This window comes from Danio aesculapii, chromosome 3, assembly GCF_903798145.1.
Source record: "Danio aesculapii chromosome 3, fDanAes4.1, whole genome shotgun sequence".
NCBI lineage: Eukaryota > Metazoa > Chordata > Actinopteri > Cypriniformes > Danionidae > Danio > Danio aesculapii.
The window spans coordinates 40162062-40180783 of NC_079437.1; the positions used below are offsets into that span (position 1 = coordinate 40162062).

At 37.9% G+C, this 18722-nt stretch overlaps 1 protein-coding gene across 1 annotated transcript; it reads right to left on the reverse strand.

Annotated features, from left to right (window-relative positions):
* Positions 1-5616: 5616 nt before the first annotated feature.
* fscn1a (fascin actin-bundling protein 1a) lies at positions 5617-18392 on the reverse strand. Its single transcript, XM_056453972.1, has 5 exons — positions 17420-18392; positions 13384-13540; positions 10151-10272; positions 9792-9959; positions 5617-7325 (listed from the first exon to the last, which is right to left on the reverse strand). Exons 1-5 carry the CDS (start codon positions 18240-18242, stop codon positions 7120-7122), a joined length of 1476 nt encoding a protein of 491 aa, XP_056309947.1. The 5' UTR covers positions 18243-18392; the 3' UTR covers positions 5617-7119.
* Between the last annotated feature and the right edge of the window lie 330 nt (positions 18393-18722).

Sequence of the window (18722 nt, forward strand, 5' to 3'; positions counted from 1 at the left end):
TCATAATAAGTCTTATTTCTTATAGTTTATCTTGAATAAAAGCAGTTTTTAATTATAAAAAAATCTATTTTAAGGTCAGTATTATTAGCCTCTTTAAGAAACATTTCTATTTTTTGATGGTCTACACAACAAACCAGTTATACAATAACTTAACTAATTATTCCAACTTTAATAGTTAACATAACCTAGTTAAGTCTTTAAATTACACTTTAATCTGTATACATCTATCTTGAAAAATAACTAGTAAAATATTATGCACTAACTGTCACCATGAGAAGGACAAAAAAGTAGTTATTAGAAATGATTTAGGTAAACCATTATGTTTAAAAGTGTGTTGTAAAGAATCATGTGTTTGAAGACTCGTCGTTTATGTCACTTAAATAAAAAATGAATGAAAGCAAAACTAGTTGAATATTACTTTTACATGAGCGTGACTGAAAGCTAAATTTTATCAATGTGTAGCATCTGTTCTCCAGTACATGCATTTCCTAACGTAAAACAATATACACTCAATTTCTGATGAATAATAGCAGTGGACTTCCTATGATAAACGTTTGAAATCGCTACTGGAAACAGAAATCTAATATAATCAACAGTGGACATTTTGATAGACCTAGTTTTTCGCAACATGAACATGACTGAAGTTGGGTTTTTTTTATTACCTGTGTCAATTTGGGGCTGCACTCAGAGTATGCTATCTGAACCATGCTCAGGCCCGTTTCCCGGATCGTTTGAGAAGTGTGAGTGCTCTGAATCGGGCTCAGGCATGGTTCAGTTGGCCGGCCCTGGCCCGTTTGGAAGAGGAGTGTCAGAGCGTGGTTCGCTTGTAGTGTGAGTGCAAAGCGTGCCTGAGCCCGGAACTGAAGACGAGACGTGATTTTTGAGGGACTGTTTCATATGGGTTTATTTATTTATTAATCATTCTTACTGTTCAATGAACGCAAACCCCTCGCTGCACGACAGCTGCACCTTTAGCAAACCTCCTAATTCCTGCAGCACCAGGACTTTATGATTGTTTATGAGTGTCAAATATTTGAAAATGTATGAAATATTTGACTGCGTGTCACGGCATCCTAAACGACTAACTTCTGACGAAGGTGGGAAACCGATGTGCGCAGCAAAAGTCAAGGCAAAGCAGAGAGAGCGAGTGAGCGCAACACCGAGAGCGTGCGAGATAGGCCTCAGTCATATCTCCGTCTACCACCGATGGCTGATCTCGCTTCTCCATGGTGTTTTCGTTGTGATACAAAAATAAGCGTCGACATAAGGGGGGCCAGAAAGGGGCCAAGCTGACACGGGGGCACTGGCCCACCAGTGGGGATGACAAGAGGAAAATCTCAGCCTGCTAAACTGAAACACTGTAACCCCAGACCTGCATCAACCCCCACAATGAAAACCCTTGGAAAAAATTTGAACGCTTATTTTTGTCACAACGAAAACACCGTTGTGCTGACTGAGGCCTCTCTCGCTCGCTCTCAGTGTCGTGCACACTCGCTCTCTCTGCTTTCCCTTGACTTTTGTCAGTGACGATGTTGCAAGCATTATTTTTCCACGTTTGTCGGAAGTTAAGCCTCTAATTGACAATTGACACACTGAGCCACTCATATCAGCCTGATGTTCTTCATGGGTTTGTTTATGACTATGTTCACATTCAGACAGTGTATAAGGTAATATAATTCTTTTTTTATTTCTCATTAGAGTTATTCTTTATTCTTTAGTAGAAATATGTTGTGTATGCTTTGCCTAGATATATGTTAAATCATTACATTACAGCCATTCTTTACTCTTTATTGGAAATGTGTCGTATGCTCTGCTAAATTATATGCTAACCAAATCTCTTCTTGGAGTGAGATGTAGTTTGCATATTAATGAAGCATTTAGCAGAAAGAGCTATCTTGGACATGAAAGATGAAGCAGAAACAATAAAAATAGCATGTGTCTCTCGCTTCTGATTTCCTGTGTAACCAGAAATCTAGACATGCTTGCTGAGAGTGGAATGCTTATATGAGTTACCCTTTATGAAACATGGGGCCAATGGAGACCTCAATGCATGTGCATGTAACTCTTCAGCTCTTCTGTGCAGAAAAGGGGAACTACAGACGGTGCAGAAAAGCTGACAGGGAGACAACCCACCTTCTGTGATTTTAAAATGGGTCTTTAGTTCATGCAGAGCCTCATGTGTATAGCATTGTATAAGTAATAGGACATATTTGTGCGACTCAGGGCCCTAATCGAATTACTCATTTGTACTTTATAAATTACTAATACTTTTGACATTGATCACTGCCTCCTGAGTTTGTATTGAACACGCATGGAATAATAGAGCTATAATCCAACAACGGTCCGCCATTCATTCTATGTAACGTTCATGAAGATTAACTGGTCATTAACCAATCAATCTGTGGATATTTACTGAGCTGCCACATGCTGGAGCGGGTTCCTGTTCAGTGTCCATAACTGATGCCTCAGTGTGAAGAACAGGAGGTTCACGCTTTGTCTTTGGGTTTGGTGTGTTTGCTGGAGCTCTAGATGGAATACAGATACAGTTGAAATTATTAGCCCCCCCTGAATTATTAGCCCCCGTTTATTTTTCTTCCCAATTTCTGTTTAACGGAGGGAAGATTTTTTTTTTTTCAGCACATTTTTAAACATAATAGTTTAAATAACTCATTTCTAATAACTGATTCATTTTATCTTTGCAATGATGACAGTAAATGATATTTTTCAAGACACTTCTATCAGCTTAAAGTGACATTTAAAGGCTTAACTAGGTTAATTAGGTTAACTAGGCAGGTTAGGGTAATTAGGCAAGTTATTGTATAACGATGGTTTGTTCTGTAGACTATCGAAAAAAATAGCTTAAAGAGGCTAATAATATTGACCTTAAAATGGATTTTAAAAAATTTAAAACTGCTTTTATTCTAGCTGAAATAATAGAAATAAGACTTTCTCCAGAAGAAAAAATATTATCAGACATGCTGTGAAAATTTCCTTTTAATTTCCTATTAATATTTACTGTGTCTATTTCAGATCAAAATGGGCTTCAATCCATTATGGTTAAAATTGTCTGTCCTTTTTTTTCCTCATTGAGAGTTGCTTCTTTGAAGAAATGCTTTTTTTAATAAACATGTTTTGCTGCAAAGATCACATGCTTTTGATTTGTGTTTCTTCATGCATTTTAGCTACTAAAGCTTCTTTGTCTGCTGACGGCACAGCAGTGCTTCAGTTATATTTTTAGATTCTTGAACTTCAACAAATGACATTTTTGTTGTTTTCAATAACTCAGCAGATGGGATCGACATCATTTTGCAAACCGCTGCTCCAGTAATAACACTGAACAAAAGCCTCATTGATGAAGAGGCCGCCAGTTAAAAAAAAAAAGGCAGAGTTGAGGTCTCGAGAGAAAACTAATTTCTCTGGTTTTGAGCTCTGCTGCTGCAGGCTGAGCTTTCAAAACAAACGCCATAGAGTCATACTTCACTGAAATCTGCTCAAGCTTTGTGACAATTACAGATAAAGCCATATCACATTCTCTTAAGAGAAAATGTATAGTTCATCATAACAATAATTGTTATGCAGTGTGTGCATAGTTATTATGCAAGTCAAATTTCTACTGTTTGTTCCTTGAGTACATTTTATCAATCCAGATACAGCGCTCAGCATAACCGAGTACACCCCATTTAGAAAATGAATATTTTTCTCTATTTCTCAGTGAGTATAGGCAATGTACTGAACTTGAATTTAAAAGATTTGTGAGGGTGTACTTATATATGCTGAGCACTGTAATTAATACGTGTTAATTTTGTTTATAATCATTAATACAAGATGTACATAATTTTTTTTCAGGCACATGAAATGAAAAAAGGGCAGCACGGTGGCTCAGTGGTTAGCACTGTTGCCTCCTAGCAAGAAGGTCGCTGGTTCAAGTCCCAGCTGGGCCAGTTGGCATTTCTGTGTGGAGTTTGCATGTTCTCCCCGTGTTCATGTGGGTTTCCTTCAGGTGCTCCAGTTTCCCCCACAGTACAAACTCATGCGCTATAGATGAATTGAATAAGCGTAAATTGGCCGTGTATGTGTATTGCGTAAAACATATGCTAGAATAGTTGGCGGTTCATTCCACAGTGGGGATGCCTAAAAAAAAGAGACTAAGCCGAAGGTGAATGAATGAAATGAAAAATGTCTCAGATTCAGATGTGCACAATTATTAGTCAGGTTTCCTTTAACAGCTGAAACTTCATTCATTTTCTTTTCGGTTTAATCCCTTTATTAATCTGGGGTCACCACAGCGGAATGAACCGCCAACTTATGTTTAACAGCAGCATATGTTTAACGCAGCAGATGCCCTTCCAGCTTCAACCCATCACTGGGAAACTGAAACAACTTGTAATATTATGTGTAATATTTATTTAAAGACACGTAAAGTGACAGTTCACTAGCCTATTTACTTGCCCTTAAGTGGATCCAAACTGTTTTGAGTTCCTTTCTTCTGTTGAACAATATGTTTTGAAGAATTTTCGAAACTGGTAAACACACTATGGAAGTGAATGGTTACAGGTTTCCAACATTTTTCAAAGTAACTTCTTTTGGGTTTAACAGAAAAAAGAAACAATCAGGTTTGTGACAAGGTTGAATAAATGATGACATACTGTTCAGTTTTGGCTGAATTATTCCTTTAAGCTCATGGTATTAAGTAAAGGTTTAAAGATTCTTTTGATCTTTAAAAGATCGACACTTTGTTTAGGCTGCAGTTCTGGGCAAATGGTGGCACTGGAGACTAAAATGGCTCCTGGTTTATGGTTTCAAACGCAATTCTTCATCTTCATTTTTATTTATTAATTTATTTTCTTTTTGCCGACCTGCTCTTCCAGCTTGTATTATTTTTTGTCCATTGATTATACTTTAAATAAGTTTATATAGTACTATTGCATCACTGCCATAGGCATCCATAAAAATTATAGGATAAATCACATTAATATATGTACAAAGCATTTATAAATGTAATATCAAGATTTTTTTTAACTCTTTTAATATTGATGTGCAAGACTTCCGATTCAATTCAATTCAATTCACCTTTATTTGTATAGCGCTTATACAATGTAGATTGTGTCAAAGCAGCTTTACATAAAAGGTCACAGTAAATAGTAACAGATTGAGCTGCAAGTAAATAAATGGTCTACAAGAATGCTAAAGCGCAAACTAAAAATAGCTACATCAACCACAAGCCGATGACAAGGGAAGTTAGACTTGTATAAGGTGACATTTATAACTGTTAAAATGCAGATAAATAAATCAATACACAGTTTTTACCGTGTGTGAGGTAGTTTCAGGAATGAAACAACCGGCATCGCGTGGTTAGAAAACGTCTTATGTTTGACCAGACTGATGAAAGACCGCGAAGAAAGAGCGCGAGGAAAGCCCTTATAAAGAGATGAATGGGCGTGCTTTACGCAAAAGACGTGCGCGTGACCGCTAATTTAACGTTTTTAAATCAACCAGAACAAGTTTAAAAACAAAATATTTTTAATTAGGCTTATTTTAAATTACGTAACGACACAATTATTGGTGAATAACATGTTAATCATTGGATGTGTACGTTCAAAAATTAAACACAAATCATTTTCATATTCAAACCGCATTTATTTCCGGATTTCATTTGTACCCATGGCACATGAGGAAACAGAACCATAATATCAAAACAATATAAAAAGACATTTGTAAAGTCTTTACAAAGTATAGATGTGGAATGTCTTTTTTTCCTCCCTTAATGGCCTCATATAAGGCACAGTCATTATCATTTCCTTAGCAATGCGGGGTTATTATGAGAAATGATATTCAAGCAGTGGTATGAACAGTACTTAAAACAGGTATAAAGTGGCTCTGTTAGTTTAATGGACACCTGAAATCGAATTAAGCACCAGTTTCAGTCTTTAATCAGTGATAATGTCTTCATTTTGGTTTTTTACAGAGTGTGTTAATGTACTATAATGTGGAGAACAGAATAAGGTTCATGATAATGTCTGTGCCTTTTCAAAAACAACACCACACGTGTTAGATGAGATTTCCAGTGACTTTCCCAGCTTCCAGACGACTCCAGTAAACGCAGACCCGCCATTCCATTAGGATTAGTCAGGATCGAGGGAAAAGTGGTTTAAATTTACCATAAATACCGTGTTGAACCTGCAACAACATACCTCATGTCGGTATCATCACATCCACAGCTACAGCACACAATCTAACGATGACATCACTTCTGAGTTGCAGAAAACATCTTTCATTTTAATATCTATATTTCTTTCCCACACCCATTTACAATTCTAGGTTTAGCTCTAATCTTGAGATGAGGGACTGTACAGTACCAATCCAGTTTCTCTCGGTTTTCCTCTTTTGAAACATTAAAATTATTCTAATGGCACAAATAGTTTGGCAGCACACATCAGATCACTGCCATCCTTCAAACGTCACAAAAACAAAACAATATAGCTCATTTCAGTGGTTTAAGAGCCGTCCTTCATTGCTCATATGGAAAAAGAAAAGCAAAACAAATTCAACATTCATACATTTACCTGTAAATACTGCCTTCACCCTCTGATCGTGAGGGTAGGTACTTGTGACTGGCATTATAATGGGAGGCATACAACAATAGCTCACAGTCACAAGGTTTTTCTTTGACATAATTCACTATGTGTTAATATTTAAGAGAGTGTGAGGCTCATACAGGAGTGTGCAAAGACGAGGGAGAAGGATCACGCTACAATCTGGTACATCAAAAATCCTGTGGCGCCCGCATAGCTGATCTTCCAGAGAAGTGGAGACATGCCAGTCAAATATTAGGACAGATTAAGAGATGACATGAGATGTGCTTTAACCACACAACACAAATTTGGATGCCAGTTAAGTCCCAGAAGTCCCCATTTTGGCCACTCGTTGGGTCATTGAAAACCGTGGCACCAAAAGTATTTAGACAGACTGGAGTATACGTGACAAAGTAAGCCCCTTCACCTTTGGGTTTCTCTCTGCTATTAGCCCCGTGTGCTCGCTTATATTCAGAAACCATTCAAAACGCATAACAGAAAAGGGAAAAAACTGAAAGATAAAGCCACAGTGGTTACTTGAGTGCTCTTAGTACTCCCACATAGTGGAGCTGTCCAGATCGTCGACGTTGGCCTTCAGAACACCAGCGTGATCGCCCTTCAGGTATTTCCCCTCTGTTGTCTTGATCGCAACTTTGTTGTAGTCGCAAAACTCGAGGAAGAAGTCTACCGGGGTGTCGCTACTGCTCAGCACGTTCGATTCACTGCCCACCATCCAGTACTTCCCTGTGGAATCTGAAAAGACATTTGAGACGTCAAGTAACGAGTCAAAATGTTTTGATGTTTTTGAAGAATGATGGTAGCTGGGACCCAATGACTTTCCAACTATGGAAGTCAATTAGTGCCAGTAACCAACATTCTACATAATATCTTCTTTTGTGTTAAACAGAATAAAGAGAGAAAATGAGGAGGTCATTTTAATTGTTTTAGTCAATATAAATCACAAGTCAACAAAGCCAAATACAGGTGAAAACTGGGTTTGAAATTTACTTTCAATCACTTCCAGAGGTAGTTGAAAATGCAATCTACCAGAATTATAGGAAGTGTAAACCTTCATGTGGTCAAATGTGCTCAAATAGTTAAAAAAAACCTACTCTACTGCAAAAAATCTACTCTCTGCAAATTGACCAAATTCTTAAACACCACATGACAGTGCAATAGTTAGTCAGGATTTAAAATTTGCCTAAACATTCTGAAACTGTCATTTTGGCATAATGGCAGAAAAGTGTAAAAAGCACAATGATTTAGCGGTCCTGATTCTAACCCAAATACACAGAATATTGTGTAATTTTGGGGCCGTCAGAACTAAAATGAAAGCTGCTGCAATATGAATTGCTTTCCATTGTTCATGTTAAATTTATCTGTGAAAATAAAAAATGTTTGTTGCCTATTGACCTTAGTCTTCACCGCTCGAGATTCCGGTCTCAATTATTTCCATTGATTTTTAGACGATGTTGAGAAAAAGGAATATAATTTTTATTATTTTTGTCTTTTTTTCCTTTTCATTAAATAATTGTATTTGTATTGCTTAAAGGTGATATATTAACTAAACGTCTTCTCTCGAGTGGGATATGACTTGAGATGGGTTGAAACTGAACACAGAATATGTGCAGTTGAGAAGTCTTATGCTTTTAATGTTGTGCAGAGAATTTGTAGAAAAAAAGAGGACGCATGTATGGGTGCGGCCAATGGAGGACTAGAGAATGATTGACAAGTGATGAATTCCACTAAACTCCACCTGTTAATACCAGATACGTATAAAAGTAAAAGAGTCAAGAAATGGAAATTGTTGCACACCTCCTAAATGTTATTCTAGCATTGCATACCAAAATTCTGTGAATCAAATAATTCATTTGTATCTAATAAATTACTAATTTGTTTACCATTGAAGAAAACCCTCGCCTGACCTTTTTTGTTGAACACACATGGAATTGATTCATTATTCCTACAACGTTAAAAACGGCTTGGTATGCTGGTTGATGTTGCAAAATTTTATTATTATTATATTACTCATTTTTTATGTATGGTTATGAACACACTTGTTTTTAGAGTGTTTTCTGCCATTTGTTATTTCTAGTCATTTCTCCCATGTATAAGCGACAGTATATGATGTTCTAAAGCAACCGCAAAACCAACTGCACTTCTGCATTGCAGAATAAGATCAATAGCTTGACACACAAAAAACTTGACAGTTTTCAGTCAGGTTACTAGCGCAGAGGACCTATAAATGTGCACGCTTTGACCCACTCATCTAATAAATAAACAGTCCATTATTGCTGACGAAAAAAGACCAAACTAAAATATCAAAAAGATAAAAACTAACCAACAATATTTATTATAATCCACAGCATTGCACTGTTCATCCATTAAATGAGTGAATCAGCGCCTACATTCAGTCATGTTACTGGCGCAGTAGACTGGTCAAGTGTCTATTAGTGTTAAGCCATTTTCATTGACAAAATTACCACTGCATTATTCATTTTGGCATTCTTAAGTAGGGATGCTCCGATTAGGATTTTTGCCGCTGATACAGAGTACCAATTCTTTGTCATGGTGATCGCCCGATACAAAGTACCGTTTCTGATTCTTCAAGCTTTGTATAACTTTGCCATTGCATAAGCACAAATTACCCTTAAGTATGAGATCTCGCCTTACCTAAGATACTTAAGGATGTTGCATACATGTAATGGTCAGAAGCAGCTTTACAAGAAGAAAATAGATAAAACAAATAAACAAAGGTAGAAAAATGACTAATAATACTATTTGGAAACATTGCTCATGTGTTGTAGCGCTGCTGATGCATAACCTGGGAGCATAACCGAAAGCATCTTCCTCTGCTAGTAAACAAACACTTGCGATCGGTTCATGAGATCAACGAGTACCAGATCAACGAGTACCAGATCAACGAGTACCAGATCAACGAGTACCAGATCAACGAGTACCGATCGGGTCATGAAATGTGATCATCAGCAGATACTGATCTTTGGCCGATTGATCAGAGCATCCCTATTCTTAAGTAAACAGTACGAGTTTATTTTGTAACAATAGACTTCAATCTCAGATCACAACACAAATCTCAACACAAATGCATGTAAACATAAATGTGTCTTCCTCATCTACTCGTGATCCGATTGACCAAAATGCCAAATCAAATCAAAAAATTTTATACCAGGTATAAACATCATTGACTAGCAAACAAACCTCGTAAGCTGTAGGCTCCATCATTAAAGTCCAACCCAAAGACGTCATATGAGGAGCGGTTGGAGTCCAGGGTTCCAGTTACTCTCCTGCAGCCAATGAAGCCATGTTCTCCTCTCAGCACAATAAGAGGCCTATTGATGAGCTTCATCAGGAACTCCTCGGTCTCACCTAAAAAAAACAATTTTCCAATGAGACTCACAATAGGCAAGCGCTTAATGTGTTTGTGCTGTTAAAGTGCTCCATTTAAAATGGCCACCAATTGAGTGGCAATCCATCAACATACAGTCCACTAAATCACTGCATCGTTCCCAAACAAAAGGTTGAAACAGCGGAAATAGTGTACAACACCACACACCCACCTGCTGAGTCAATAGTGGCAGCCAGCTGTCCATTCTTTTTGGCGGCCACATATTTTCCATTGGTGGCACGCAGGGTTATCTTCTTCCCACGCCACTCAATGTCAAAGTAGCAGTTAGCAGACCTGGAAGAGGAGATTATACATATAAATGTAGATATGCAAATGGAAATCACCAAAGCAATACGATTTATAAGATTCTAAAAAATACAATAAAAAGATGAACCTGTGCCTGAAGGAATAATGTTACCTTATAACACTTCATTCAGAAATCTGAATATTTTATGACATGCCAGCTATGTAATGTGTATTTTATTTAATGCCAAGTCAGAAACTAAAGCTATTTTCATGGCAAGAACATTTCAATAATAAATTTAATTAAAAACAACAAACAACCGAATACATAAATTAAGTACGTTTTTTTGTGTTAATAAATGATAAAAATTTACATTTTTCCTTGTCACTTTGTTAAAAATGTCCTTAAAAAAACCCTTCTAGAATATGACATTCCAGTTAAAATAGACAGGTAACAAACCAAATATATAAAAGTAAATATCAACAGAAATTAGTCCAAGGCACTCGGAAAATGTAGAAAATTTTAAAAGCCTTTATTCACATGGATTAATCTTAAAAGCCGAAACGCGTGGGTTTCTTTTAAGATTAAGCCATGTGAATAAAGGATTTTTAAATTTTCTATATTTTCCGAGTGCCTTGGACTAATTTCTGTTGATGTTTTGATGAATCCCTCACCCAAAGAGCACCGACCAAATATTTAAGTTACCCCCGAGCGCTTTTTGTTTGTTTTTCTGGATTTATATAAAAGTAAATGTTTCAAATGTTTGGTGGCACTGAGACCTTCTCTCCCTCGCTTTTTTCCATTTTATTCATACCTTTATTATGCAAAGATGCATTGAATTATTCATAATTACTAGTAAAGACATAACACTTCAAATTAAACTTCACATAAAAAAAAATTGTTTTTATGCTTTCTATTTGTAAAAGAAATCTGAGAGAAATAAAAATAGAAATAATTGGTTTCCACAAAAACATTAAAGGAGTACAAGTGTTTTCAACTCTGATTTTAGGAAATCAGCTCACCATTTCTGAAGCATCAAGATTTAAGACTATAATGATTTTTTGCCTGAGACCCCCTTTTCCCTCGGAAAATATTGTAAGGTCCTTGTAAGGTAACATTTAATAATATTATCGTTCATATTTGCAGTAAGGATGACAAAAAAAAAAAAAATTCAAACAAAGGTATGTTTATTACTATATCTAGATAGGTTTATGCACAAATAATAGTCTTGTATAAATGTAAAATATAAAAGCAAAACATCAATAGGCCATTTGTAACAAAAACGTAAGCTCTTTAAATTGGCCCTATATTAGGTGCCAATTTTTTTTTTTAAGTTCTTGTCAGTAGCTGACGTCCCTCATCTTATTTTAAATGTGTGTCAATTCTTTTGCAAAAACTGCTCTGGGTTTGTTGCGGTATTGGGGGGCGAGTCATCTGCAAATGTCTTATTAATTTGGACAGCCTCATGCATTCGTTAGCAAGAATTTTGACACAGTTAATACACTGTGCTTGGGTCAGGGACTCTTTGCTTTAAGAAAATGGAACAAAAAAAAAAACATTGTTTAGGTAACTATCTTAGTATTTCTTGCATTTTTTGTTTCCAGTATTGCGAACGCTGCGACCCAAAATGTCTGGAGCTTCCTCACCTGGGTCCAGTATGCTTGGGTCATTAGTATTAGCTGCTGATGGCGAATCAGTGAGACTTGGTCTTTTTTGTCAGTGAGGGGATGAAATGAACCAAGGCAACATGATTGTTCTCCTAATTGTCTGATAAAAAAAATTTTAAATATGAATCCCCCACAGAGCTTGGTGAGGCCCTCTTGTGGGCCAGGACCCCCCTTGTTGGGAACCGCCGTACTAAGACAGAAATTATAACTTTACAAACTGTATTGCAAGTTAATCATATGATTGCTTTCATATTAGTCAGTAATATTACTGAAATAATTTAAAAACTGAACAAATATAAAAGTACACACATTTACACACAACTAAATAAATAGACTCGATGGGCTGAATATCTGCGGATTTCTGCAAGCGCAGACTCCGTGTGAGCAAATCAATGCACAAACTAGTGTAACTCCATTCAGTTCTAAATGAGATTATTTTTGCTTTTACTGTACTAAGTTCATTATAAAAGTATGAAAAAAGCTGTATTAGTTCATATAAAGTAATGTTTTCTAGTGTTTCGTTTCAAATTAGTTGTGTTTGTTTTCTTCTCTCTTTCATTGTGTATTATGTCCTGTCCTAGGTGTGCAAACATTGGTCAAGAAGGCTGTCAATCACCATTTTGACATACTCAGCGCACCAATCAGGAGCTGGTCTGGCACGTTCAAAAGGCGTCCGCTTGCCCTGTTGAGCAGGAGCGCTTGGCTCGCCATCAAACTCCTCACTTGTAACGGCCAGCCTGTTCATTTGTGTTCATATTATTTTTGTTGCTGTTGTTGTTGTTGTTTACTTTGTCTCTCGTTTAAGTGCTTTATTTATTAGGTAAGTTTGTGCATCTCAATTTACTATTAATTATTGGGAACACAATCTTTATGAGAATTGGATTATCAGATCATCTCTTTTGCTAATAGCTAACAGTGTGTACTTTACGAGAAGTCTAGTAATTTTGAGCAGCACAGTTTGTGTTATGGAGGAGTTCCACATTTGTAATTATGTTTTGGAATAGTTAAGAAGTTTAAGCATCGCATAAGCCGAAGATTACGGTTTTGTTTCAGCCTTTTTCTTTGGTTGGTTACTTTAGTGGTTTAGGGTTTAGCTAGATTGTTTTGTTATATTTATTTCTTTGCTTTCGGTTATTTAAAATTACATTCTAAGTTCCTACATTCAATGTTTGATATTCTCGATTTAATAAATTGTTATTTTTGTTTTACTTATCCATCTGTTGCGTTTTCTCATTTTCACCCACCACCATTAGAGACTCACTGAATGTTACGTCTCATCCAACTTAACTTAAACACGTAGCTAATTATAAATATTATTAAATAAATTAGGAAATTACCCAAGGCAACTATATTTACCTTGGCCCACTAGCCTCAATCAAGTTTGGTGTTTGGCCAATCATAAGAAAAGTTGTGGGCACCCCTGGTCTAAAGAAGGCTAATATGGAATCGCTGCAAACACTTAGCTTATACAACAGTAAAAGCATTTACACTTACTTGGTAGAGGCAGTGCATTGGAGGCCACCGTTGGCTGTAAGGGTCCAGTATTTGCCGGTGCAGGTCCTAAAGGCACACTTCTTTGTGTCCTTACTGATCTCCATCTGGAAGGTCTCCTGGTCTCCTTCTTCATCCTGGTTAGCAGAGAGATCCATGCCTGACAAACACAAGAATGGCATATTGTAAAACCACATAATAAAAACCACAAACTCTGACTCTCTTCAGTATCACATCTTTGATCTAGTTGAGGCATGCTGAGTAAGCAGAGAGCGAGTTGACGACAGAGTAGAGATGCTGATCTTTGAGATTACTTGACTTAAGGGTGTTGGATACCAGGGACTATCACTCTGGCAATTGCTTGGGCCTCCTTCTCACACACAGAGTTAATCTCCTTAGGAATTTCGGGCTGCCATATATGCCAGGATGCTTAGTGGGAAGCTTCAGGACAACAATAGTCAATGCATCCGGTTTGCAGTTTAGATTCACAGAGCTCATTGAAAGACCAGACCACCAGTGCTCTACTACAGGAAATCTAATTAAACTCCATTGTATGCATATAGACAGACAGACATCAGATAAAGCTCGAGTTTATGGTCAAACCTCTTAGGAAAGGAAAACATAATTTGATGTCAGGATTTTGAAAGGAAATATTAAAGCTTTATTAGGACTGCGTGTAAAAGCTATAGTTGTAAATATTAAAGGGATAGTTCACCCAATAATGAAAAGCCGCTCAGTGTTTACTCACCCACAAGTCATTATAAACATTTATGAGTTGCTTTCTTCTGTTAAACACTAAATATTTTTCGCTGAAAGCCTGTAACCATTGGCACAGGAAAAACAATACTATAGATGTCAGTGGTTACGTGTTTCCAGCATTCTAACTTACTTTAATTAACATTAGTTACATAAAACATTGATTTGTACTAATATTGTGTGACCTGAATACAAATGACATATATTTATTGTACAGCTAGTTACACAAATGTTACAAAGGTTAAAAAAAATAAAATATGAAAGAAAAACAAATATTTAAAGAAAACAAAATAATAATAAAAAAAAATTTAATTAATAAGTGTTACATAGGCGTACCAAATGGCATCTGATCATCTAAAAGTGATGCTTATAATGATAATTAAAAAAAAAATTTCAGCAGTTCAGTTATTTTGGCAGCTTTCTTACTTAACGATAGGCAGACAGATTCATAATAACGTTTCAAGTCAATGCAAAACGTTCTAAGATTAGACAAACACTTAACTCTACATATGTGAAGATGGAAAAGGCCACAAAGAGTTAAAGTTTCAACACATTCTCCATATCTTCTTTAATGTTCAACAAAAGAAACTCGCAAAGTGAAGGTAGATTAAATGACAATAAAAGTTTTTTTGTGTGAACGATCCCTTTAACCCCATTCTAAGAATAAATCCTGCCAAAAAATGTGAATCTTTTTAAAACATTGTGGTTCATTCTTCAAATGTACCAATCACCTATATTTTTAATCTAATTGCTTTCATGTTACAGTTTCACCAGGCTCCTAATTAGGCATGAGACGATAACAGTTTTCAAGGTGTACTGCGGTTTGGAAAAGACAAGGTTTTAAAACTGACAAAATTTTCTGTAATATCGTTCCTAAGGTATGTGTATGCGTTGTTTTTTTGGGGGGGACAACAGTATCTTCAGCAGAAAATATATCCAAAGATGCTGTTGAAAATGCAATGAAATCGGTGTTTTGGAAACTAATGAAGACAGCAGAAGTGAATGATTTAGTTGAATTATGTAGCCTGACATGTTTACTGCTCCGAAATATTATAAATCTTTAATTTATATATATATATATATATATATATATATATATATATATATATATATATATATATATATATATATATATATATATATATATATATATATATATATATATATATATATATATATATATATATATATATATATATATAGAGTTTACAAAGGGGAAAAAGGTTTTTACCCAGACATTTAAAAATATATATATATCTTAGAGCAGTAATCACAATACCGTGATATTGTGATATTTTTATCCAAGGTTATCATACCGTCAGAATCCTATACCAGCCCATGCCTACTCCTAATACATCTACATGAAATTGCGTTTTACCACTGCTGCAACTTGGCCTCTGAAAGGCAGATTGAGTTTCCCCAGAAATATGCGTGCCTGAATGAGCAAGGAAAATAAATGACCAAGATGAGAAACACATGGCTGCAAATGGAAGATCTGCACAGGAGAATGACTAAGACGCCCGGAGACTTGCTCTAAATCAGTCTCGGGCAGGACAACAGGGAGAAGAAAAAAAAATTCCCCTCAATCATTCTAGGGAGGTATGCATCCTCACCCGGTATTTAAATGGTTTGGGAGGATCTTTTAAGCCACCAGCAGACACACCCCCAACCCCCATCGCCTGACGCCCGACTGCCAATGCTCGATCCATCCACACGACAACTGCAGGGCTTCTATTCCCCAATGAAAAAAGCCTTTAACCTTGGCCACTAGATAATGTTGAGACATAGATTTTGATTGCTTTATGTTTATTTCACATTTAGAGCACTACTGAACACTGAAATCAGCTCATCGGTCAAAAAGGTCGAGCAGCTGCGATCATATAGCAGAAAAAAAAAAATTCTCAAATGAGTACAAAATATGATGCAATACACTGGGAAACCATTCATGGAATGACAGACATCCGATGTCCTTGCCACAAAGGAAGGAAGAGCAGGCCAGAGAAGAGAGAAACACCTAATCTTTTAAGACAGATGCATTTAAGTGAGAGTAGTGTTTTGTGCATGCTGAAATGACTAAACTTGTGCATAGCGAGGCTCTATTGTTCAGCAGCTGGGCTGCATGGTGAGATGGGGCCCAGAGCATGCTGTCTTTGTTCTCCTTCTACCCTCAGCACACGCCTGAAATCTCGGCCCCCTCACACATTTTCTGAAGACAGGCTCAAAGGAGCTTGTCGCAAATATTGAGTCTAGTTCCTTTAAGGATTTTGTCCCTAGAGGCAAATATTTGATCTTGGGAAAGCGTGAAGAGAGAGCACTGGTGGGGTATTGGTGCACTACGATGGAACACATGTGATTTGATGTGGTGCATAATAATTAAGTCCAGATTGCTTTGCGCAAATGAACTGCTTTTTGAGGACAGAAGAAATCTTGTGCTACCATACGAATCAAAAGCATTAAAGAAGCCAAGTCTATGAAACAAAGGCTATACAGAGGAGCCAAACCTGACCTGCAGAGACCACGTGCATCTTGGCACAGGCCCAGCACACTGGCACTATCCTGCCTCATCCAGCAATACTGGCAAACCAGAGCCAAGCAAATCCCAGACATCCTCTCCTAATGCATGTCATTTTTTCAATTGAGCACTTATTAAAACACAGCAGAACATCGCATTTCATTTCCAGCACTAATAGGGCAGTTGAGCAGCAATGGGGAATCTGAAAAGCACAATATTTTTCACCAGTCTAGCATACAGCACTATATAATTTGATCCATTATTTCAGTCTGGCAGTCTCAGGTCAATTCCTCTGGGTGTTTACAGTAATGATCGCCTTGACTCTCAACTTAATTACAGCACACTGACCTCTCCAAAATACAGCCGTTATGGAATTTACAGAAGGATGATTGTGCAAATCTGCAGACGGGGGCTTGAGCATTGATTTCACTCTCAGATAACAGATTTCTGTTGTGACAGTAACCCACTGGGAACCATCAGACGAAAAAAACGTTGGTAAAATGGATCCTCACTTTGATGCAAAACCAGATTAACCATTAAAATGATCTTTCCAGGAAACATTTGACTAAAATGCAGGATGCTCAAAGCTTTTGCACTGATCCACCCCTGCACACAGCAACCGCAAGAGCTGGATATCTATAATTTAGAATGAACAGTAGATAATTATGGAGGATTTATAGGAACCCAACACTGACTGATCATACCCATATGTACCAGCCGTTCTGCGTAGATGAGCACATCATTAAGCGACAACAAAGCAGCATCATTTACCTTGTCTGGTGGACACATTCCTGTCGTTGCCAGCGGTGAGGACCACTTGAGGGTGGCTCTGCTCCAGAACGAAGAGCTCATCCTTGCCAACCTTCATGCTCTTGCCGGACTTCATGGTTCCACTGGGACCAGAGGGAGCCAGGTACTTCCCGGTGCAGTCTCTGAAGGCCACCTTCCCAGACCTGAACTCCAGCGTGTAACCCGTGGTCTTATCCGCCGTCTGGGACAGGCTGCCGTCGTTCTTCAGGAAGCGGTTGTCGGAGGTCTGAAGGTGGTACCTCTGGTCCTGGAAGACCAGGGTGATGAGGGAATCCACGCCCCAGGGCACATCCCGATCGATGGCGATCTCGTTCTGCTCAGAGCTCAGGTGCGCGTACCTTTTTCTAGTCACGCTGAAGATGTTGACCTGCGGGTGCATGGCGATGTGCACGCTCCATTTCTCCGCGATGGAGATGGTCTGGGCGAAGCAGGTGATCCTGTCCTCGGTGCCGCCCAGGTAGCGCTTGTGCGGCTCGGACTGCAGTGACCAGCGCCCATCATCATGTGCGGTGATTATGAAGCGACAGTCCTCGCCCGGGGTCTCGCTCTCACCCGTGACGTTGCCGTCTTTGTCGGCTGCGATGTACCGTCCCAGGTGGCTCTTCAGGTAGAACATGTTTGAATCATCTCCGTCCTGCTCCAGGGTCCAAATCTGCTTCTTCTTCATGCTGGTGGCTGATGCATTGATTTTAAAGCCGAAGGTCTCGGCCGTGAGGTACTTGTTCCCGCAGTTGATCAATCCGAATTGGATTTTGAGCATGTCGCTGGTTCCGTTTGCAGTCATGGTTGCAGCTCGTGGCCTTGCTGGAGCGGGATCTGCTGGTGCACCGTGGATGATGTTGACGGGTCTCTTTGTTTGCAGGAGCGAGCGTGCGCGCGCCTCTCTCTCACTCTCTCTCTTTCTCTGCAGCCTCACAGCGCGAGCGCACAGACACAGCTGGGGCTTTTATACAGATGAGTGATGTCACGCGCCGTCCCGCCTCTCCTCACTCACGCATCCCAAAAAATGAGTTTGGAACCAGAGAAATGTGGGATGTCATGCCTTGTGAAAGTGTTTAACTAATCACCACTCAAAGAATACTGTAGTTAGAGAGCTAGTTTTTAGATTTAGATTTAAAATGCAGATTTATATGACCATATCAACATCATGAAATGTTTTTTAAAACTATTAAAGTCATGATGAACGATTATTTCTTAATTTTATTGCTATACAAATTCAATTTCACCACATGACTAGTTTTTTTCAGTCGCTAACAAGCGTTTG